A 23,631-nucleotide genomic window follows, 5' to 3' on the forward strand; every position below is an offset into this window, starting at 1 on the left:
AGATTACAGTAAGAAATCAACTTGTCTTTTTAAAATTTCAACCATTGAAATGTATAAGATTTTTTAAATGAGAGAAGAGATAGTACTTCAGGATTGAAAGAGAGCAGAGTTACAGAGAAGTCTACTTTCGTTAAGAAATATTTAGAATTTCACAACAACCTGAGCTTATAAATAGGTTGGGTTCCCAAAGTGTATGAGCCTCCTATTTAAAATTCAAGCTTTATTTTTCTCATAGAAATGTCTATAAAGAACATTAATTTCCCATCCAAGGAAATTTATACTCTGAATGATGTTTATATTTAGGGTAGTTACACTGAGAATGGGCATTATATTATAATTTGTCTGTCAGTCTTTCCTTATAGGAGATGAGTTTAATTATCTCTCTAGCTAGTAAAATATTTTTCTACGTCCCCTATTACCTCAGTCTCTTAGTCCCTTTTTCTGTTTGGGGGTATTCCACAACATGTATTTTTTTTTTTTATCCAAACTTTCACTATAATAATTTAGAATAATTTAGAAAATCTTTTTGTTGTTGGCTCTTTGGAGGGAAGTTATTATACCTAACTCTCTGAAATCACTACAGAAACTTGGGAACTGATTAGATTCAATTCAGAGAGCCCAGGATAAATGTATTTCATCTATTTGATGGCTGTATCTCGTTCGGTTTTTCTTCATTTCTTTCCTATTGCAACTGTAAAATTGTAGCCAATACATCTGTCATGCTTTCCAACCATTGAAAGCTCTTCCTTTAAGTAAATGTATGTAATATCGGTAGAGGTCTCTGAGCGGAGTAGAATGGTTTAGTCTCCCTAAGGAAGCTCCACAGCAGTGATTGTCAGGCACCATCTTTGTAGACCCCTGGGGGTGGAACCTCTAGCAGCAGGCAGACACTGGGCAGGGCTGGTGAGAGGAGCGGCTCCTGGTTGGTTTGGTATAGCACCTCCTTATCCTTTTTTGGTTTCATGGCTAAACTGTCTGGCCTCAGAAAATTGATAGCTTTTATGCTCTTCAAGTCAAATTAATTTAAATTACTTTTTTGTATAATTTATTCATACCAGTACAGGGAGCAAGACAACATTGAGCACCATCTCCAAGAATCATATTGACAAATTAACTGGGAAGCCCTGCGCCATGTACTTTCCGGCACTTGTCTAGTAGACACACACCCCCTTCCACGACTCCCCCCAGGTAGACATCATGATAACAATTAGGCCAAACCTCACCTGTTTTATTTCCTGATAAAGTGGGAAAATACTTATAAATTGACCTAATGGCATAAGTAGAACTTATCCTGCGGTTAAGTTGTATCTTTAAGTATAGAAATTGATGTTAGATTTAATCAAGAGATCTCATCTTTCTACTTGGTAGAGTTCTTGAGACTCTATTATTGGAGCTAATATATGGTGTCTAGGAAGGGAAAAGTTCCTAATTACAGCAATCATTATACTTCTAATAGTTTATTTTATCAGGGAAGGAGGGAGGGAGGGCTTATTTATAGATAACATTTCTTAAACTAACTATGTATAAGAAATAATACAGTTTTATGCATTTGAATAATTAAAATTATTTTAAATATGGAAATTATTAGATAATGTTATTATTTGGAAATACATTTTAAATACAACTAAATTTGGTTCATTAGCATTTTGCATTTGTCTTTGGCTGAATGCAGTTAAAATTTACCAGTAATTTCTTTGTGAATATTAGTTCTGAGCTATTATAGTATTTGCTTATTTAATTAAAAAACAAGGCCTTATTGCTTTCTAAATATTAGGATTGATAAGAAATTTGTGTCAAATTGTTCCAGATAAAATGTCCATGGTGGAAATCTGGTGTAATGGCAGCACCATCATGTAGCCTAAACCATATCCATGTAATTGGTATGGTGAAGCCATCCCAGCAGGTGGAGGATTGTTAGTCCAGGTTTAGACACCAGAAGCAGAAGACAGTAGAAAGAGCTAAGAACTAGAGTCAACTTCTGGTACATGTACGAATAATAAATTCTAAAACTGCTTAACCTGAAAATACCCAACCTTTAAAACTGGTCAGCCATACATTGCAATTAAGAATGCAGTTGATCAGCTTCTAATGTGTATTAACCAAAAGAAAGTTTGCCACTGAACGATTACAACAGTATTCATGCCCATACTGCATGTATCATTTTCCAGAGGGGCTGTGAGACTGGTGTGGGAAGGCACAAATGCTTCTGAACATAAGATTGTTTTCTTCACTTCTTTGAGTAAGTTTTTTCAGTAAATGACTTAGCTAAAAATAGAAGGATGCCACACATGAGGCCATGTACAAGACCTTTGCCAAAGCCAAAGGCGTCCTGACGCTCTGGTCTGTTGTGGTTTATATAACTTGTTGAATTTAAGAATAATCTTCATGTCTCCAGTATCTGTTTCTGAGAACAGGTAAGGGACAAAGCTTAGTGATCTGATTATTGATTGGTAGCTTTCTTTTAAGAGACTAATGTTGGTAAGCTTTTGATGCCCAGGAGAATTTTTGACTTGTCACCAGTGTGCCTCTGTTGACATGTTAGCTTTTTAAAATCATATTTGTTTTAATCAATAAGTAAATATTTAAGGTTTATTCACTTAACCATAGAAATCTCATTTCTGTTTACCATGTACAGAGAAATGGAATGAATTTTAATAAATATTTGTAAGTTTGAGTGTTGCCTGATCTTCTACTGATAAAAAATATTATCTTCTTTTATCTCCCGGAGAACTGTTCATTAGAAATATTTTTACCCAACTTACTTTTATTTCTGTGTAGTTATTGGCTGTAAAAAAAGAAACATGGAAGCAAAGGGAATCATGGGTAAGGTACTTGCCAGTGTGACATTAGGTTTCTAATCACAGCCAATATTTCAGATGCTTGCTGCTCCTGTCAGTATAATTGACTGACATCTGTAGGCCCCATCAAAAATACTCTTAATTTTCACCTGGTGTAATTTGCTTGTAATAAAAGGACATTTTTTCAATGCTCTAATTTTTCTGCCTCTTTCCTATAAAGTGTTCCTGTACTTCATATTTAATATGTATTTTTCCATTAGCATCTAGGTTGGAGGTTATTTTCTCGCACTTGTTCAGTTACTATACATTTTTACTTTAAATCAATTTGCTTTTGAAGAGTAATGCAGTTTTGAATGTTTGACTCTTCTGTGCCTTACCTGTTACTGAAGTTGTCACCTTCATCATGATCTTTACCTGTTTCTCTTTTCCCCATCCCCAAAGAACAACTTTATTGCCTGATATAATATCCAGTTAATGAGCATTCAGTCTTTAGTTCTAGTTCCAGTCCAAACTAATTGGGCTTTCTTTTAGTAAATCTAGTATATTTAGGGTAATATGCCTAAAACAGCATATATTCCAGAGCTGCTGATCTTTATGTTTACTTACCCACTCTTTTTCCCTCCTTGCCTCTTTCTCTCCTCTCCTCTCCTCCCCTCCCCTCCCCTCTCCTCTCCTCCTCTCTTCTCCCCACCCTCAATGTATTAAACTTTAATAACTAAAAAAGGGGAAGGAACCAAATATCATTTTGTCAGTTAAATCTGCTAGTGAAAAAGACAGCTGGAAATTGATGGCATTAGGTTTGCTTAAAGCAAAGTATTACCGATTGGCTTGAACTACATAATCTACACTTTTTCCAATTCCAGAATTCTAACCTTTAAAATTTATATACATATTTATGAAAATAAAAAAGTACAAGGCTAAAGTTAGAAATTATTTTTTTCAATTATAGTTGGCATACAATATTATATTAGTTTCAGATGTACAACATAGTGATTAGACATCTATATAACTGAAGAAGTGATCACCCCGAAAAGTCTAGTACCCATCTGACACCATGCGTAGTAGTTACAGTGTTATTGACTATATTCTCTGTGCTGTACTTTATATCCCCATGACTTTTATATCTGGCAATTTGTACATCTTAATCCCTCCCCCTTTTTCACCTATTAGAAATTATTTTTAATTAGAACATTTGAATATAAAATGTTGCGTTTTTAAAAAATCCTTCCAAAAAACGAAAAAAAAAGGTTTCTTTTCTTCCCTCCCCCGCCCCCTGCCCCATGCATGCTGTAACCAGAAGCCAAGTGTGCATATGGGACTTACCTTGCCATTATATTTTGACATAGATTCACCTTTTCCTCCAGCTTCAGGAGCAATTCTTGTTTTATTTGTTCGTCGTCTGACTTTCCCAGCTAGAATGTAAGATTCATGAAGGCAGAGAGTTGGTTTTTTGTTTTGTTTTTTGTTTTTTGTTTTTTTGCTGCACTCCACAACCTAGAAAAAACACCTATAAGCGCTCACTAAATAGTTATTGAATAAGTAATTTATTGTCTTTTTTAACAGGCCTCAAAAAATTCCCATGTAACCACATCATTATTCCTTTTTCTATCCAAAGCATCTAAATTCAGGTAACCCTTTAAATAATAGAGAGAGAGAAAAGAAACTACCCTACCTTCTCAGAGATTTGTTTTAATGTAAATTTTTTATGGCTTACAAAATGCTCTTTTTGAAGAGATAGGCAGTATTCCCATTTTTCAGATTTGGAAAGCCAAAGCCTATCTTAATGTCTTTCCAAATTGATACAGCAAATTATTGATAGACTAGTATTAAAATTTCCCTCTGACTTTGCTTTTTTTTTCCTGCTAGACTCCTCCTAGCAGATGTTTTGCCATTGTCTCAGCTCTCCTTTGGTTTTCTTAACCCTTCTTGTTCTCTCCTTTCTCGTCCCCTCTTTCCCCACCCCACCCCACCCCCAAGAAAACTTCCGTTTGCCAGTCAGTTTCTTTAAATCAATCACCGTTTAAGTTATATCTTAACTTGTAGAAAAATTATTGTGAAACAATTTATCTTAGATATACTGGTCAAAATGCCTTTCATTAGTTAAAGACAAAATTCTTCATTTTGTCCTTCCTTGTGAAAAATCAGACTGACTGATAGATAAAAATCAGACTGCTAAAGATACAAAAACAGAAAGCAAAACAATTATTTCTAATAATTGCCACTCCGAGACTACTTGGCTATTTTTAATTTCTAGTTTTACTTTAATTATTACATTTTTTAGCATAATAGATACTGTTTGACTTCCGTTGTCATCTATTGCTGTTGATAAAAGCACAGCCATCTCTTTTTTTGTCCCTTTTTGGGCGAGAGTGATGTTGACATTGTTATTGCCTTTTTTTTTTTTAAGGATGGACCATACAATGACCTGTTGTTTCTGTCCTATTTCTGTATCTGTGACTTCTTTTCTAACAGGAAATTGAAATGCTTTAAAATACATACTCATTGGCAATGCACAATAAACCTTTCCTCTTGCCAGATGCTGGTGTAGCATGTGTGATACCACTGAGATTGGATCTCTCAGCCTCCAGACCAGACTAGATAAACACTTCTCTTTACAAAATACACAACTACAGTTTTTCTGATTACAGTGAGAGAATTCATTTCAGAAAATGCCTGTCTCCTCTTGTTGGTCCCTATCCCTGGCAGGGTGTCCCTTTCTCCAACATTCAGTGTCTCCAATCTGTGACTCCCAGGGCTCCCGCTACATTCCCCTCTCCCTGAGTCCTCACTAGTGTCTCAATAAACTGATCTCTGATGATATAATTCTGGGTGAGAAGGTAATATATTTGCTATTTAGTAGACCTGAGAGGTTGGATGAAAAAATGTTGGACTAAAACAAAACCTTGTCTGTATGAGAACTTGAGGTAAAGGTAAAGCGTTGCTAGGTGGACGCTTTTGATGTTAACTCTGTGGAGGTGGAAAGGGGGTGGCGCTTTTAAAGCTTCCTAATAAAGCGGTTGATCACTGTCTTCCAGCAGACCTCAAAAAGCAATGTATTTTACCACATTAAAAAAAAGGGGCGGGTTTAAAAATACACACACACACACACACGCGCGCGCGCACACACACACACACACACACACACAGAGCAACAGGTGGAGGAGATGGTCCAGGTTGGGAGAGCAGCAGAAGAGATCAGAGAAGGAAAAAAGTCGGTAGTGGAGACTAGTACTCGCAGGAGTGGGATCCTTCCCGCCTCTCGCTCTCTGATGTTTGATTCCTAGTATCATGTTGCAGGTACTCAGTAAATGTTGTTGAAGGAATGAGAGGGTAAGAAGCAGCAGATAAGATGAACAGGACAAAAGTATTCAGGAAAGTGAGTTATTCTTTACATTTTCATCATAAGCCTAATTTGTAGGAAGGGCGTGTTCGTTTTCTTTTCCTCTGAGTTCTTTAGCTTCTGCATTGGAGCAATTAGGTCCTGTACCATAACATAGCACTATGGTCTTACCTATAATATCGAAAGTGTCTGAAACAACAGGCATTTCTGCCACTGAATAGTGCATTAATACCTACCTAGAGTGAACATTTGAGATGCCTCATTGTTTGAAGGACTTGAATAAAAAGCCAGAGTCATCTTACTATTTGGTGAAATGTTTTAATGAAATATTTATTTCGAAATCATATTTATGTATGTGTGACTTTCTTCTGTTCTTTTTTTTTAGGTGGCGTCCTTAGCTGGGCCTGGAGGGCAAGTAGAAATAGAACAAAACTTTCTTAATAATAAATTGAAGACAATCACTGCTTATTTTGGGGACCTGATCCGAAGACCAGCCTCAGAATCATAATCGTGAGGTGATAAAAGGACAAAAAGATCCTGCAGTGGTCAGAACATTATTCCAGTGAGACACTTGGAATAACTATGTGTATTGAACATTAGGATAGTAAGTGTCTGACGTGGAAAGGGTGGGCTTTCTCCTGTGCTAATGTCAGTCAGCATGTGTGTGTATATATGTGCATATGTCTGTATCTTTTTAAATTTTATATATTTTGGTTTAACATCTGTGTGTGTATATTAAAAAAACAGTTACTGTGTTTTTATAATACAGAGAGATACAAAGAAAACAGTAAATGAATTCTAGTCTATCTACCCATTTAACCTGTTGAAATAAATGTTATACCTTTAAGGATAGAAACAAAGAGTACAGAAAGGTTCAAAAATAAAAAGTAAAATTCTCCCCTTCCCTTCCTCTACCCTTCATTCATCTATCTAAAGATAACCACAGCTAACATCTTATGATTCCTTTGGAGGACAGAAAGGAATTGCAGTAGACTCTCAACCACTTTTTCCCCCTCATTGATGCACTGTTCAGTACTTTTCCCTTCGACTTTTTTTTATGAATGTATCTTGGAGACCTTTCCATGTCAGTACATACAGATCTACTTGTTCCTTTTAGTGGCTGTCTTGTGTTCCACCCCAGTATGCCATAATTTAACCAGTTCCCTATTGACTGACATTTGAGCTGTTTGGGATATTTTTTTAAATAATATTTTTATTTTTCAGTTATAGTTGGCATACAATATTATATTAGTTTCAGGTGTACAACGTAGTGATTAGACGGCTATATAACTCACAAAATGGTCACCCCGATAAATATAGTGCCCCTCTGACACTGTACATAGTTATTACAATATTATCGACTATTTTCCTTATATTTTTTATCTTCATGACTGTTTTGTAACAGATTTGTACATCTTAATCCCTTCCCCCTTTTTCAGTGATTCCCCCCAACCTCCCTCCCATGTGATAACTCTCAAAATGTTCTCTGTATTTATAAATTTGTTTGGTTTTTTTGTTTATTTTGTTCTTTAGATTCCACATATATGTGTAATCATGGCATTTGTCTTCCTCTATCTGACTGACTTCACTCAGCATACTACCTTGTAGGTCCATCGTGAAATATCCTCTTCCATCCCCTTACTTTTGGTCTGTGTGTGTCTTTTAATCCGAAGTGAGTCTCTGGTAGGCAGCATATGTGAGGGTCTTGTTTTCTTATCCATTCAGCCACCCTGTCTGTTGATTGGAACATTTAATTCTTTTTCATTTGAGGTACTTGTTGATAGATATGTAGTTATTGCCATTCTTGATTAAGATTTTTGATACATGTTTTTTTCTTAAAGAAGTCCCTCCAACATTTACTGTAATACTGGCTCAGTGGTGATGATCTTGTCTGAGAAGCTCTTCATCTGTCCTTCGATTCTAAATGATAACTTTGCTGGGTAATGTCTTGGGTTTTCATTACTTTGAATATTTTGTGTCAAGCCCTTCTGACCTGCAAAGTTTCTGTTGAGAAATCGGCTGACAGTCTTATGGGAGCTCCCTTGTATATCAACTAATTGCTTTTCTTTTGCTGCTTTTAAGATTCTCTCTTTGAATTTAACCATTGGCATTTTAATTATTATGTGTCTTGGTGTGGTCATCTTTTGGTTCCTCGTGTTTGGGACTCTGAACTTCTTGGGCTTGTGTGTCTGTTTCCCTCACCAAGTTAGGGAAGTTTTCTGTCATTATTTCTTCAAACAGGTTCAGTTCCTTGCTCTTTCACTTCTTCTAGTATCCCTATCAAGTGTCGTTATGCTTGACGTTGTCTTAGAGGCTTCTTAAACTGTTTTCATTTTTTTTGGGATTCTTTTTTCTTGTTGCTGTTCTGATTGGATGTCTTCTGCTACACCATTCTCTATGTCACTGTTTTGATCCTTCGTTTTATCCATTCTGTTGATTCCCTCTAATGTACTCTTCATCCCAGATATAAAATTGTTCATTTCTGACTGACTCCCTATTATGTTTTACATCTCCATTTTTTGTTTTTTATCTCTTTGTTAAAGTTCTCACTGAGTTCATCTGCCATTCCCCTAATTTCCTTGACTATTGTTATAACCAGTGTTTTCAACTCTGTATCTGGTATATTTCTTGTCTCCATTTTGGTGAATTCTTTTTCTGGAGCTTGGTTCTATTATTTTATGTGGGACATGCTTCTTTGTTTCCACATTTTAGCTGCCTCTCTGTGTCTGTTTCTATGTATTAGGTAGGGCTCCTAAGTCTCCTGGTCTTAGTATAGCGGCTTTATTTTGTAGGTGTGCTGTGGGCCCTTTGGCACAGTCCTGGGAGGGATCCAGCTGCAGGCCAAGTTCAGCCACAGCCTGTGCACCTCCAGGGCCACCTGGTAAGAGTCACTAAGAAATCCACATATGGCTGCCACTGATGCTGGACTCATAGGTGCCTCAAGGGGCCAAGTCTGAAACTGAGGCCAGCTGCCACTAGTGTGGGGCTTGGGGCTACTTAGCAAGAGGGAACACTGAGGCCAGATGCTGCTGCTTTGGGCTTTCTGAGTCTTTGAGAGATTTTAGGAAAGTTTGCAGCAGCAACCAAGATAGCTTGTTTTTATGGAATAAATCACTGGAAGTGGTTGGGTGGGCCCACAAGCTGGGAGAGGTAGAGTCTTGGAATCCCCTGGGCAGAGGGACCTGTGTTATCCCAGTTGATGGCACCTGTGTCTGTAGGCTGAGAGCGGGGAGGGCTCAACAAAGGAACAGTGGCCTCTGCCTGCACCTCTGTTTGGGAGCAAGCTGCCCCTCCAGCCCTTGTCCTGAAGCCCAGTACCTCAGCGCCTCCCTGTACATCCCTGGAGCCCCTTGAGCCACTGCCCCAGCACTGGAGTTCAGAGGGAGCGAGACCATTGGCAAGTAAGGCTGGGCGTGGGCCCTTAAGAGGAAAGTATGCGAACCCACAGCCCTCTGTCTCACTCAGCCTCAGAGGTTGTGGGGACTTCTCTTCCCAGCACTGGACCCCTGGGCTGAGGAGCTCATGTGCAGCCGGGACTTCTCGCTCCTCAGGTGGGGGAGGTGGCTCTGCCGCCAAAATAACCCTCCCAATTGCCACATGCGGTTGTGGAACCAGGCCATTTCATGTCTCTGCCCCTCCGTCCATTTTGAAGTGACCTATTATTTGAGGTGACCTAGTTGTAGGGCTTCTGTTCTGCCAGACCTCTGGTGACTCTGCGTCCTGCTTGCTCTGTAGTTTTGTTTTAATTTTGGTGTGGTCGCTGGAGGAGGCGTGTACATCCTCTGCCTTCTACACCATCTTGAATCTCCTCTGTCCCTGCTTGGGTTTTTTGCAGTTACCCACTCTTCTCTACTGCGATTCGCGTACATGTTTCCCTCCGCCCTCTTCAGCCCTGGGCGTCATCAGCCATTTTAATTTTTGCTCTCTCATGTATGAGAAAAATGGCATCTTATTGTTTATGTGTGTTTCTGTAATTATGAATGAGATTTGAGCATATTTCTGTACATTTTTATCTTTCTAAAATAGTTTTACTCCTTTAAACTGACTATTCTATCTTTTATCAATTTTTCTTTTGGATTTTTTTTATTAATATATATGAATTTCTTCTAAATTAAGGACCCCTTTGTTTTCAGTAGGTATTTGAAATATGTTTTTTCAGTTTGTTGTTGGCTTTTAGACTTATTTAGTGATTTGGGGTTTGCGGAACATGCATAAGTTTTTAAATTTTATGTACTCAAACTTACTAGTCTTTTCTTTGTTGCTTCTGGGCTATGTCCTTTGGAAAAATCTTTTCCACTCCCAGAATATAAATACATTTATTCAAGCCTTTTTCTGGAACTTTCTCGTTTTCATGTCCTTGTTCCACTTGGAATTTGCTTTTTACCATCCTTCTATTTTATGAAGTTAATGTTTTTGAAATTTCCATTGCAAAAACAATGTGAAATAAATTTTGTAATACGGTTCATATTCTTTTTTCTATTAAAATGGAAATGAAAGGAGGAAGAATATGTGTTGCTTCATTATTCATCTAAAAATTGTGTTGTCATTTTTACAAATAAGTGAAAAAGACAGAGACATAGAACTCTGCCTGTTGAGAATCTGGGACCTTTATCTTTTAATAATATGAGGATTTTAAACATTAAACAAATGAGCTGGGAGGTAGCTGGAAGAACTGGAATAAACTGGAGAAATTTCCAGCAAGTACTGGAAAAAATAACTATTAAATAAAAACACCTTTGTTGGAGAATGGAGAAGCAATGTGAATTTTAGTCTCTCGAAACTTTACAACATATGCCTGGTTGCCGTACAACATAGTGGCAATCGCACTGGGCATTAATGATTAAATTAATTTTTTTATTAGTTTGCAGCATTAAAATCTGTCAGTGTTTCAATTTTTATACCTTGTCATGTAACATTAATGAATATGTCATAAACTCGTCACTATTTTAAAAATAATGGCAGCATCGATCATGACTTAGTCACTTGGGGTGGAGGGGTAAAAGTAAATTTCCAAAGTCAATTATATTTAGTTTTTGTCACTTAATCTGTCATGCATATGCTTTTTCCACAATACAATTTCTTACTTGTATATTCTTAATAATAAAACTAATTTGTCTTCTTAAAAATGCATGACTTTATATGAGTAGAACAGAAAGCCTGACCAAGATTTAAATATTCCTGCCCACGAATCACACAGATATTACTAACTTACAGACTGTTTATAGATTATTAATGCTCAAGAGAACTTCAGTCTATTATGTGACCCCTATGTTCAAATAAAATCTTACAGAGAAGCCAGATATGCAAAACAGTTAAAAATTAAACGCTTGGAGCTGCTTATGATAAAACAAGTGAGGAAGCTAGCAGTCCTTGTTCTAGTCCAACTCTGTCTTGTTTTCTTGTTACATTGCAAAACTTTTTAAAGCCATTTTTACAAAATGAATATTTTAACAATTTACAAAGTGAACAATTCAAACAGTGAACACCCCTTACTCCACCCCCGGCCGTGAGCCCTTGTTCTCCACCCCCACCTCCCACATTTCCAGTCCCCTTCCCAAAGGCAAGGACAGCTAACACTCTGGTGTCTATCCTCAAGGTTTTTCCCTATGCAAGAAGAGCTTGTGAGCCCACAGCGCAGTGGGATGGGATTTATATTACCTTGACATTTAATTTGTTTTTAATTCAATATGTCTTAACAAAACTTTCTACTTTGATACATATATATCTGCACTATCATTTTTAACAGTCGTATAGTACAAGTCTATAAGAATTTTCTAACCACTACCCAACTATGAACATATAAATTCTTCCCAGATTTTGCAATTGCAGATAGTACTGCGGTGTATATTTCTAAGTGGGGTGGGTTCCTAAAAGTAACATTTTTAGGTCAAAAGTCATCATTTATTTTTTTATCTGGTATATCATGTTGCCCTCCAAAAATATTCTCACCAACTTGAAAGGGGCCACATATTGTTACTAATCTGATCAGCAATAATTTCAATTTGAATGTCCTGATTACTACTAAGATATGAGTAAGTTTTTATGTATTTATTATCCAAATGCATGTGTTAGTCATCTAATATTTTCAAGAAATGAATAGCTAATTGCTACATTGTTTTTTATTAAATGAACTAAATTTTCTCCATTAATTTGAAATCTGACTCCGAGTGTGTGCGTGTGTGCGTGTGTGTGCATGAGAGACAGAGAGAGAGAGAGACTGTTTCTGGAATTCTTTTTCCATTGATCACTTGTCCATTCTGTACCATGTATTTTTGACAACGGCAGTTTTCATTCTATGTGTGGATACTTGTGAATTCCCCCATCATTAGTCTCTCAGATTTTCTTGGCTCCTCTTCTGCATTTTTACTTTTTCAGATGAGCTTGAATTTATCAAGTTCTATTTTAAAAATCCTTTGGGATTTAAATTTTTCAGCTTAGGAAGAGTAATAATATCTTCACAGCATTGACTCTATCCAAAGACTTGTATGTCCCTTCATTATTCTGACATTTTATGTCTTTCAGTAAAGCTTCACATTTTAGTTGCACAGTAGTTCTCCTTTATTCATGGTTTCAGTAGTATGAAAATGTTAAATGGAAGATTCCAGAAATAGTTGATAAGTTTTAAGTCGCTCACCGTTCTGAGCTTGCTCCATCCCCCTAACCTCACCTGATACATGAATCATCCCTTTGTCCAGGGTCTCCACGCTGTGTACACCATCTACCTGTCAGTCACTTAGTAGCCATCTCAGTAACGAGGTCATTTCTTGTGGTATTGCAGTGCTTGCCACCCATATTTTACTCACCAATGGCCCTAAAGCACAAGAGTGGTGATGCTGGCAATTCAGATATACCAGAGAAGCCATAAAGTGCTTCTTTTACATAAAAAGGTGAAAATTCTCAACTTAATAAGGAAAAAAAATGTATGCTGAAGTTGCTAAGGTCTACAAAGTTTCTATTCACAAAATTGTGAAGAAAGAAAAAGAAATTCACACTAATTTTGCTGTTGCACCTCAAACTGCAAAAGTTACGGCACTGCATGGTAAGTGCTTAGTTAAGATGGAAAAGGCATTAAATTTGTGGGTATAAGACATCAACAGGATGTCTACATTGTGTGTATATCTGTGTCTATGTCTGTGTGTCTCTGTGTCTGTATGTATGTGTGACTGTGTATACAATCCAAGGTTTTAGGAATCCACTGGGAGTCTTGGAATATATCCCCCGTGGATAAGGGGAGACTACAGTATAAATCTTGCATATATTTTTGCCAAGTTCATTGCTTGTTATTTCACACTTTTTGTTTGATTTTGAATGGAATCTTTTTTGTTGTTACATTTTCTAATACGTATACTGTTTGTATGTAACAAAGCTTTTAGTTTCTTATATCCTATCACCTTACTGAAAGTTTTAATAGTTCTAATAGGTTTTCAATAGATTCACTTCGATTTTCTAAATAGGCAGTCATGACATCCACATATGAGTTTTTCTCTCTGCTAATATATACATGGCTCTTAATTCTTAATTTTTTCCTATTGCATTGGTTAGGACTGCCAAGAATGTTATGATAATGGCACTTGTTCCTTGCTTTTTATTTTGCAATGAAAGGTTAGAAGATTTCTATTAAATGTTAATGTAGCTTGCATTAAAGTTAAAGATATTTTCTTTCCTAGATTTTTTTGTTATTTAATAAATTGTACAAAATTATTTTTAAAATTTCAAATTATTCAACTGTATCTGCATTTTATCATTAAATTCTGCTTTATCATAATGTATTATTTTAGTTTGCTACTGAATTCTCGATAAGTTTATTTTGTTTATTTGTTTATGTCTGTTTTTTGTACACCTTGCCTGGTACTGGTATCAAAGTTAGACTATTCTGGCAGATGCTTTGGAAAGTCTTCCATTTTTTTGTGTGACCTATCTGTTCATTGAACCCTTGGTAGAACTCCAGGAAAATTAAACATAACTTTTTAAGCAAGACATTTTGATTGTAGCATTTTTTTAATTACCTTTTTATTTTTTTTAACGCCTTCATAAGTTTTTTAATAATTTATAATTTCTTGGAAAATATCCATTCTCTTAGATTTTGGTTAATTGATATAAAGTTAGTACATTATCTTGTGACATTTGCTTTTGTTTTTTAATTTTTTTAAATAATTTCTGTCATAAAAAGGTTGAAAAACTAGCACAAAAAAATTCATATACAGTTCACTCATCTTCCCACCACTAACATCTTATCTCAGACTACTCAGAAGTGCAGTCAGATCAATTCTGGAGGAATCTGACGCCCGCTTGTTGCCCAGCCGTGATGCTCTCCCTCTACCCCGCTCATCCCACCACCAGCCCTGACCCTACTGGTCTCAGTTCCCAGCTTCTGCATAGGCTGCATCCTCCGCTGGACTGTTCCCCCAACACTGAACTTCTCCTGACTAAAACCAACTCAGCCTTCGGGTCTCTGTTCACACACCACTTCTTCAGAAGTTCTTCCTTGCTTTTCAGCCTCCCTTCCAGTTCTCCATGGGCTCAGTTCCTCGCTCCCCCAAGCTGTGTGACTTCCTGTACTACTCACCTGCAGACCCTTCAGACAGCCCTATGACAGGTTATGGACCACTTCTTTGAGTTGAAACATTGAGCAGAAAACCTCTGCTAAAATATAAAATAACCTTTATTAACCACAGGCTTTCATATCTTCAGCTAGAATAATTACGTTGTCATTGTCCTTTGTATTTTCCTGGAAAGATGGCAAAAAAATTTTCTTACAGGTTTCTCCAGTCAGTGCATGGTATTTGTATTGTCATCTAATTTTTCAGTTTAGAGAAATTGACCCACAATCACATAATCAGTTATTTTCAAAATCAGCACATACGAGATTCTTGAATCTCTTCTGAGTCCTTGTATCTCTTATCTTCTGCCCTGAGCACTTAGGAACTTCCTCCCTCTGCTCATGCTCACTTATCCAGTGATTTCCCCTTGCTGCCTGTGAAAAAGCAACACTCACCCTGCGTTACAAAACACTCCATGTGCCCCAAGTACCCTTTGACCAGGAAAGTCTTTACATGAACATTTTCACCATATTGGAAAAATTCATATCCAACAGGACTCTTAAAGGTGAATTCACTTTTCCTAGTCTATTGATGAAAACAATGATAAATTAATGAGATTTGTATCTCCATGTGATTGATAAAAGTGCCAATTTCGAGCTCACTTTCTAGCCTTGCTCTGTCTGATTTTTTTACTGCTTATGTGTGAAAGGCAAATCTTAAAGATCAAATTGTACTATTTACTAATTTTCAAGTGATTATAAAATTTACATTAAACTTATTTTAATTTCTTTTTTAAATAATTTTTTGCTTTTGAGTTGTGGACACTTGCAATATGACAAATTTTAAAAATTGCTTCTCTTATCCCTCACTCATCCTAGAGGAAAATAACCTACTCCAGTTGAAAGGAGCCATAAATCATTGCAAAATCTATAATCAAAACTCAATATTTGGCACTTAGAAAAAGGCAAAACCTATAGAGCAGTCTATATCCTTCCAGAGAACATTTATAGCAGCAAGTGTGTGGTGTAGCAATCTGTGTGTGTGGTGCTTTTTGGCTTAGCCGTGAACCCTCACATAGCTAACTATCTCAGCTGCTCAGCCAGACAGTCCCAGGAGGATGTTTGGCAGCTATGGTCATCTCGTACACATGAGCAGAGATTGGGAGAGTTTCAGTGACTCTATAGTCAGACCTGCCCATACCATTTACAAGGTCACACCAAGAGTGCCAGTGAAGGCCCACATACTGTGTGCCTTTCATTATATCGCTATTGGTGGTATGTGCACCCTCTAAAGCATGGGGCGTGGGGTCCAGCTCTAAGAGCAGATTTGTTATTAAGAGCTAGAACCACAACTTCAATCTGGGTCTTTTAAACCCAGTTCCAGCACTCAGTCCCTGAAGCAGAGTCACATCGTAGGCAGGGGGCAAGGTTCTCAAGTCAACACTTGAATTAAATATCCTAAGTCAATCGATGATAATAGCAAGTTTGACTTGTGGTGTTTTCATTTAAGCTCTGACTTGATAGTCCCTAAATTGCCATATCAAATATAATACACATGGTTTTGTGTTAATAACCCAAGGACATTATTACTGGTTGCCAACTTACCAGTCATTCCTAAAGGATCCTGAATCTCCCTGCCATGTGATTTGAGTAGATCGACCCTAACTTCTTTCTTCAAAGGGTGAGCCCTGAGTAGTCAAAGCCGATCAGTATAGTTCCCTCTTCCCTGTCACGACTGGATCAGAAGTAGACCCTTAATCTAAGTCACTTCGATATGCAGGAAGGTAAGACTTGTTATATATGGTTGAGAAGATGTAAACTAGAAGCTATAGCTCCTGAGGTAGAGCAGCCATCTTAGTGCCATAAGGAAACCACAGCAACAAATCTCTGGGTCCAATCGTACCTGAAACCACAATACTGATGAACTCTACATTAGTAATTAGTTCCCTTCGTTATCAAAGTCGATTGGGTCAGAATTTTTGTTTCTTCGAACTGAAGGCATCCCAATTAAAACAACAAATACATTCATCAAGTCTCTATCTATAAGACTGTGCCCATCAATAGTAAAGAACTAAAAACAGCTATTAGGGATCGCTTTAATTACTTCCACCAATATAGAAAGAGTCCAGAAAAACATGGATAAAATATAAAATGTGTGAGAAAATAGGCCCACTAAGAGGGAAGGGATTTCTGCCTCTTTCACCTTACTACGCTCTTACAAAAATGATTTTTATGTCTTAATGACTTCCCATTCTTCCTCTCTATGAGGCTTATTCTTCTTTGCCACTATTTCTCTGCCCCAAGGTCTATGTACCTAACCTCCCCAGATTTGGGGGGCCTTTCTTTCTCTGCATGAAATGAATGACATGAGCACAAGTCATCATCAGGGTTGGGAAATAGCTCCAAGGGGCTGACTCTAACTGTGGTAAAACAAAATAACACAGTGCTCATGATGGGCAGAGACTGCTCTATATGCTCTGTAACTCATTTAACATAAGAGATAAATAGTGTTTTGCTCATTTTTGCAGATCAAGAAACTGAAGTACTGGGAGACTAAGTAATTTGTCCAAGTTCAAAGAGCTAGTAAGTGAAGTAGCCAGGATTCAAACCCAGGTACTCTGGCTCCAGAATCACCGCACTCTTCTGCCTAAATGAGACTTCACAAACTGGGGACTATGCCTTAGACCTGTGAGGATACAGAGATGAGTCTAAAAATGGAGCCCCTCCCTCTGTGCCTTGGTTGCTCTATCTGAAAAACTAAGATACTAATGACACCTATTTCATACTGTGATCATGAGAATTACGTGAGTTAGTGTTTGTAAAGTGCTCTGTGTGTCTGGCATGTGGTAAGGACTAGCTAGTATTAGTCATTATGAAGGAAAAATGAGAGATCAAAGAAAGTTGTCATGATAAAACCTCAACAAATTGAGAATAGAAGGAATGCATCTTGACATGATAAGGGCTATGTATGACAAGCCCACCACTAACGTCATACCCAACAATGAAAAGCTGAAAGTTTTTCTTCTAAGACCAAGAACAAGACCAGGATGCCCACTCTCACTATTTTTATTCAACATAGTACTGGAAGTGCTAGCCAGAGCAATTAGGTAAGAAGAAGAAATAACAGGCATTCAAATCAGAAACGGGGGAAGTGAAACTGTCTCTATTTGCAGGTGTCATGATATTATATATAGAAAATCCTAAAGACTCCACCAAAAAAAAAAAAAAAACTGTTAGAATTAATTTAGTAAAGTCGCAGGATACAAAATCAATATGCAAAAAATCAATTGCATTTCTATACACTAATAATATACTATCAGAAAGGAAAATCGAGAAAACAATCCCATTTATAACTGTATCAAAAAGAATAAAATACCTAGGAATAAATTTAACCAAAGTGGAAAAGACCTCTATACACTAAAAACTAGAAGACATTGATAAAAGAAATTGAAGACACAAATTGAAAGATATTCCATGTTCATGGACTGGAATTAGTATTGTCAAAATGCCTATACTACACAAAGCAATCTATAGATTCAACACAATCCCTATCATAGTTCCAATGGCATTCTTCACAGAAATAGAACAAACAATCCTAAAATTTGTATGTAAACACTAAAGACCCCAAAAAGCCAAAGCAATCTTGAGAAATAAAAACAAAACTGGAGACATCACATTTCCTGATTTCAAACTATTACAAAGCTATAGTAATCAAAACAGTATGGTATTGGCACAAACGCAGACTCGCAAATTAATGAACAGAAAAAGAGCCCAGAAATAAACCCACACATGTATAGTCAATTTATCTATGGTGAAGAAGCCAAGAATATTTAATGAGGAAAGGATAGTCTCTTCGATAAATGCTGTTGGAAAAACTAGACAGCCACATGCAAATGAATGAAACTGGACCACTATATTATACCGTAACGCACAAAAAAATAACTCAAAATGGATTAAAGAGCTAAACATAAGACCTGAATCTATAAAACTCCTGGAATAAAACTAGAATATCAAGCTCCTTGACCTTTGTCTTGGTAATGATTTTATTTTTTTGGATTTGATACCAAAAGCAAAAATAAACAAGTGGGGCTACATCAAACTAAAAAGCTGTACAACGAAGGAAACGCTCAACAAAATGAAAAGCCAGCCTACTGAATGGGAGAACACATTTACAAATCATATATCTGATAAGGGGTTAATATTCAAATATATGAAGAACTTATACAATTCAAAAGAAAAAAATCTATTAACTGGTCAGAGGATCTGAATAAACATTTTTCCAAAGAAGACATCTGAATGGCCAACAGAATCATGAGAAGGTGCTCAACGTCACGAATCATCAAGGAACTACAAATCAAAACCACAATGAGATATCACCTCACACCTGTTAGAATGGCCCTTATCAAAAAGGAAAGAAATAAGTATTGGCAAGGATGTGGAGAAAAGACAATACTCGTGCACTGTTGGTGGGCATGTAAATTGGTGTAGCCACTATGAAAACAGTATGAAGGTTTCTCAAAAAATTGAAAACCGATTTACTATATGATCCAAAGGAAATTAAATCACTATCTCAGAAAGATATCTGTACCTCCATGCTTCTCACAGCGTTATTTACAATAGCCAAAGCATGGAAGCAACCTAAGTATCCATTGACATGATTGGATGAATGGATAAAGAAAATTTGAGATACATGCATGTGTGTGCACGTGCGCACACACACAAATATTAATCGGCTGTGAAAAATAAGAAAATCCTGCCCATTTGAGACAACATGGATAGCTCTTGAGTGTATTATGCTAAGTGAAATAAGTCAGACAGAGAAAGACCAGTACTGTATAGTCTCACTTATATGTGAAATCTGAAAAAAACCTAACCATAGATAGAACAGATTGGTGGCTGCCAGAGGTGAGGGGTGGGGGGTAGGTGAAATGCCTGAAGGTGGTCAAAAGGTAAAAACTGCTAATTATTAGTCCTAGGGATATAATGTAGAGCTGTAGTTAACAATACAGTATTGTATATTTGAAAGTTTCTAAAAGAGTAGATCTTAAAATTCCCATAGAAAGAAAAAAATTTTATAACTATGGTGACAGATTAACTGAACTTATGGTGGTGATCATTTCATAATATATACAAATATTGAATCATTATTCTGTCACCTGAAACTAATACAATGTTTAAGTCATTATATCTCAATTTTTAAAAATTAAAAAAAAAAGTTGCTAAGAGAATAGATCTTAAAAATTCTCATCACAATGAAAAAAGAATTTGTGTCTATGTGTGGTGATGGAACTTATTGTGGTAATCATTTTGGAATATATACATATATCAAATCATGTCATATACCTAAAACTAACAAATGTTATGTGTCGATTATATCTCAATTAAAAAAAATGGTTCTTAGCGTTAATGAGAAATCTTTCAAAAATTGTTTTCTGTGCATTTACTGTATGCCAGGCACTATTCAGTTTTATATATAAATATTTAGTTCTACAATAGCCTTATGCAGATGGTGTTATTATTGTCTATACTTTACAGGTGAGCTAGCTGAAGCATAGAATTCAAGTTAATCGCCCAAGATCACATAGCTAATAAGGAGTACAATTTAATATAGGCAGTCTGTATAAGTTATCTATTGCTGTATAATGAATTACCCCAAAACTTAATAACAACACAATATTTATTATCTCATAGCTTCTATGGGCCAGCAATCCGAGTGCAGCTTGGCTGGGTCTTCTGACTCAGGGTCTCTCACTAGCTGCATTCAAAGTGTCAGCAGGGCTGGTCACATCAAGGTCTGCCTGGTCCAGAAGTGTCTGCTTCCAACAACTCTCGTGTGTTTACTGACGAGACTCGGTTCTTCATAGGTTGTTGGACTGAAGGCCTCAGCTCCTCCCTAACGATTGGCCAAAGACAGCCTTCAATTCCTCGGCACTTGGGCCTCTCCATGGGGAAGCTTACAACATGACGGCTAGTTCATTTTTGTTGGATAAAAACTCTCTTCTTAAGAATTTTGTGAATTTTCTTCTTTTTACAAATGAATAAAGTTAGAAGTATAAATATTGGAGTTATTATGTCCTTGTTCTAAACCAAAACCCTCACTTTCCTGATCACGTTGTTATAATCATAAAAAAGTGTCAGTATAGGGCTTGAGATCATAAGATGGTAATTTGATCCTCTTTGGGCAAGTCATTCAGTATCTCTGACACTTGGCTCATTAAAGTGGAAATAACAATTCTGGCTTCACAAAATAATTAGGAGGATACATTAACAGACAGTGTAGTACAGTGATTAAAGCTCTTAGTGTCATTCGCACTTGTGTTTATAGCCCAATGTCTCCTTTGTTTTAACTGTAAAATGGACATGAGTGGGTCTCAGAGTTGCTGTAGGGCTTAAGGCACTCAGCATCCTTCCAGACCCTCTTTACCTCACAATGGTTGCATCAGAACGATTACGAGGATGTTGATGATAACGATGCTGCAGGTGTTGTGAAAGTCCTAAGAAAATACAGATTATTTTTTGTTACTTCCTAAACAACTCTTAAAAATGGGACTTAAAATCCATTTAAATAACTACGATTCAACATGAAAGGTGGCGATGGTCCCACTGCATGAAACATTCATGAGACAGCTTTCTCACTTGAGAGGTCTGCTGGTTTCCACTGTTTAGAAACGGAGTGGAAGGGCTCCCAGGTCTGGTCACCATGTCATGCCCTTAAGTATAAATGTGAAAGCAGATTCATCAGTATGTGCTGCTGCTTTTTCAGTTTCACTACCGGAAAAGCCTACTTGAATGGAAAGATTTTATTTGCTATGCTTTCTGCCTTTAAGTCTGGTTAGCATTGTAAGCAGGTGTTTTTTCACTCAAAACATGTTGTGGGCATTGATGAAAGCCATCATGCAATAAGCACTCAGTGCAACCAAGGATGGTAACAACAATTCTAGACTTACTATGGCCATCGTCAGTTCCCAGAAATCATTAAGGCCAGAAAGATTCACTGTCTGGTATACTTCATCTTAGTTACTGCACACCAATCATCCTTCAATTTCCTATGCCTAACCAAAGGAGAGTAGTGACTCTGAAATTTTTTAGTTCTGCAAGGTCAGGGGTTGGTCAGCAAACTATGGCCCATGGGCCATGTCTGGCCCACCACATTTTTTCGTAAGGCCTGTCAGATAAGAATGTTTACATTCATAAACAGTTTTTAAGAGGAAATATTTTATTTTGCGACATGTGAAAATGAAATAAAATTTAAATTTCCTTGTCTATAAATAAAGTTTTATTGGAACACAGCACATTCATTTACATATTATTTATGGCAGCTTTTGAACTACATGGGCAGCTTCACTATTAGTTGGGAAGTTTCCATTTCATTTAGTTTAACAACAATAAATGAAAAATAAAACAAGAAATCCTTCCATTTTAATATGGCAAATTCTGATTTTCCAGTAGTGCTAAGAGTCAAAAATTAGTTTCCAAATTTAACCTGTAAATATTTATGAATTGGCTCAAACATAGGGGAAAACCATGATGAAAAGTATTATATTTAATCATTATTCTGTAGACCAAGTGCCAAATATACACTCCCTATCCCGTGATTGTCCCTGAAATACTTATTCAAAAAGGAAAGAAACGATTGTTCTAGAATAGGCATTAAGCTGAGATTGATACTGTCCAAAATGAAATGAGAGGCTTCAGCTAAATTATTCGAGATTTTAGCAGAGGTGTTGAAATAATTTCCTTAATTTTCTATTTTACTTTGGTGGCAAGGCAGGCTACATTTCATTGACTAGTTTAAATCTTACCTAGAATTTCAAAGGCTTTCCTTTATAAAATCCATGCTTACTGAATTCCAAGCTCCAGGGTTTTCTTAGCCTTTGATTCTGCTGCTCTTTCCTTCTGCTTGTGTCCCCTGACAGTGGAAACCAGTCATTGAAGTATGTGTGTGTGTGTGTGTGTGTGTGTGTGAAGAGAGAGTGTGTAATAGCCACACCACTCACTAGTTCAGGATAATCCTCATAACTAAGCATCAGAAGCAAACCATGAATGTTATAGGTCCAGAGAACATAAAACTTTATTTGCACCAAAAAAAAAAAAAAAAAGCCACCAGTGAGTAAGAATTTAAATGCAAACTTAAAACTCAAACTGTAGATGTTCATTTTATATAAAGAGCTGAAAACAGCCTCGGTATCCAGAAACAGTGAATCTTTAAATAAATTGTGGTACATACATGTAGAGAAATACTATTTAGAATTATGGAGAACTATTGTAGAAATATCTAACATTCAGTAGAGATGTTTTGTGCAGCCACTATGACAATCTGGTAGAACTGTATCCATCAATATGTTGATCCAACTCACATCCCCAGTTTAAAAGCCATCGCCTCTATGAAGAGGCTCCAAACCATCAAGTTTCCCACGATATCTACTGCCCCACAATTCAGCACTTATCGTCCACCTCCCTTGTGACCATGGCCCACTTATAGTCAAAAGTGTTCACAGCCTGTGGACCCTCCCTATTCCAGAGTAATACAGAAAGAAGAGAGTAGAAGATTAACATAATTAAATTGCAATGAGCTTATTTACTGTTTTTCACAAGCAAAATTACTCAAATAATCGATTACTTGAACTTTTTCATTTCTTTTAAATATTTGCTATAATAACCTGTAGATTTAAAAGTAAAACAGGAATCATTGAACTTATTTAACTAGAAGATAGAAAATTATCTAAATAGCATTAATTTGTAGGCAGCCTATCACCAAAAGAACCAAAGAAGGATTTGCATGTTTAAATCTGTCCAAGCCTTCTGTAAGAAGTCCCTTTATGGCTCGTCGAGGACTCCCTGGCAGCATCTGGACCCCTAGTTTACACTGTTTATTTGGTGAATGTTACGGACTGCATTATGTCCCCCAAAATTCATATGTTGGAAGTTCTAGTCCCAGGTACCTGAGAATGTGA

At 36.7% G+C, this 23,631-nt stretch overlaps 1 protein-coding gene across 1 annotated transcript in view; it reads left to right on the top strand.

Moving 5' to 3' along the window:
- The window catches only part of TGS1 (trimethylguanosine synthase 1), a 38,164-nt gene extending 31,059 nt beyond the window's left edge, over positions 1 to 7,105 (top strand). Inside the window, exon 13 of the mRNA XM_011359164.2 lies at positions 6,524 to 7,105. Coding sequence (XP_011357466.1) covers positions 6,524 to 6,646 — 123 coding nt within the window. The 3' untranslated portion in view covers positions 6,647 to 7,105. The remainder of the gene's footprint in view (positions 1 to 6,523) is intronic.
- The last annotated feature ends 16,526 nt before the right edge of the window (positions 7,106 to 23,631 follow it).

The sequence above is a fragment of the Pteropus vampyrus genome, unplaced genomic scaffold, assembly GCF_000151845.1.
Source record: "Pteropus vampyrus isolate Shadow unplaced genomic scaffold, Pvam_2.0 Scaffold45, whole genome shotgun sequence".
In the NCBI taxonomy this organism is placed as follows: domain Eukaryota; kingdom Metazoa; phylum Chordata; class Mammalia; order Chiroptera; family Pteropodidae; genus Pteropus; species Pteropus vampyrus.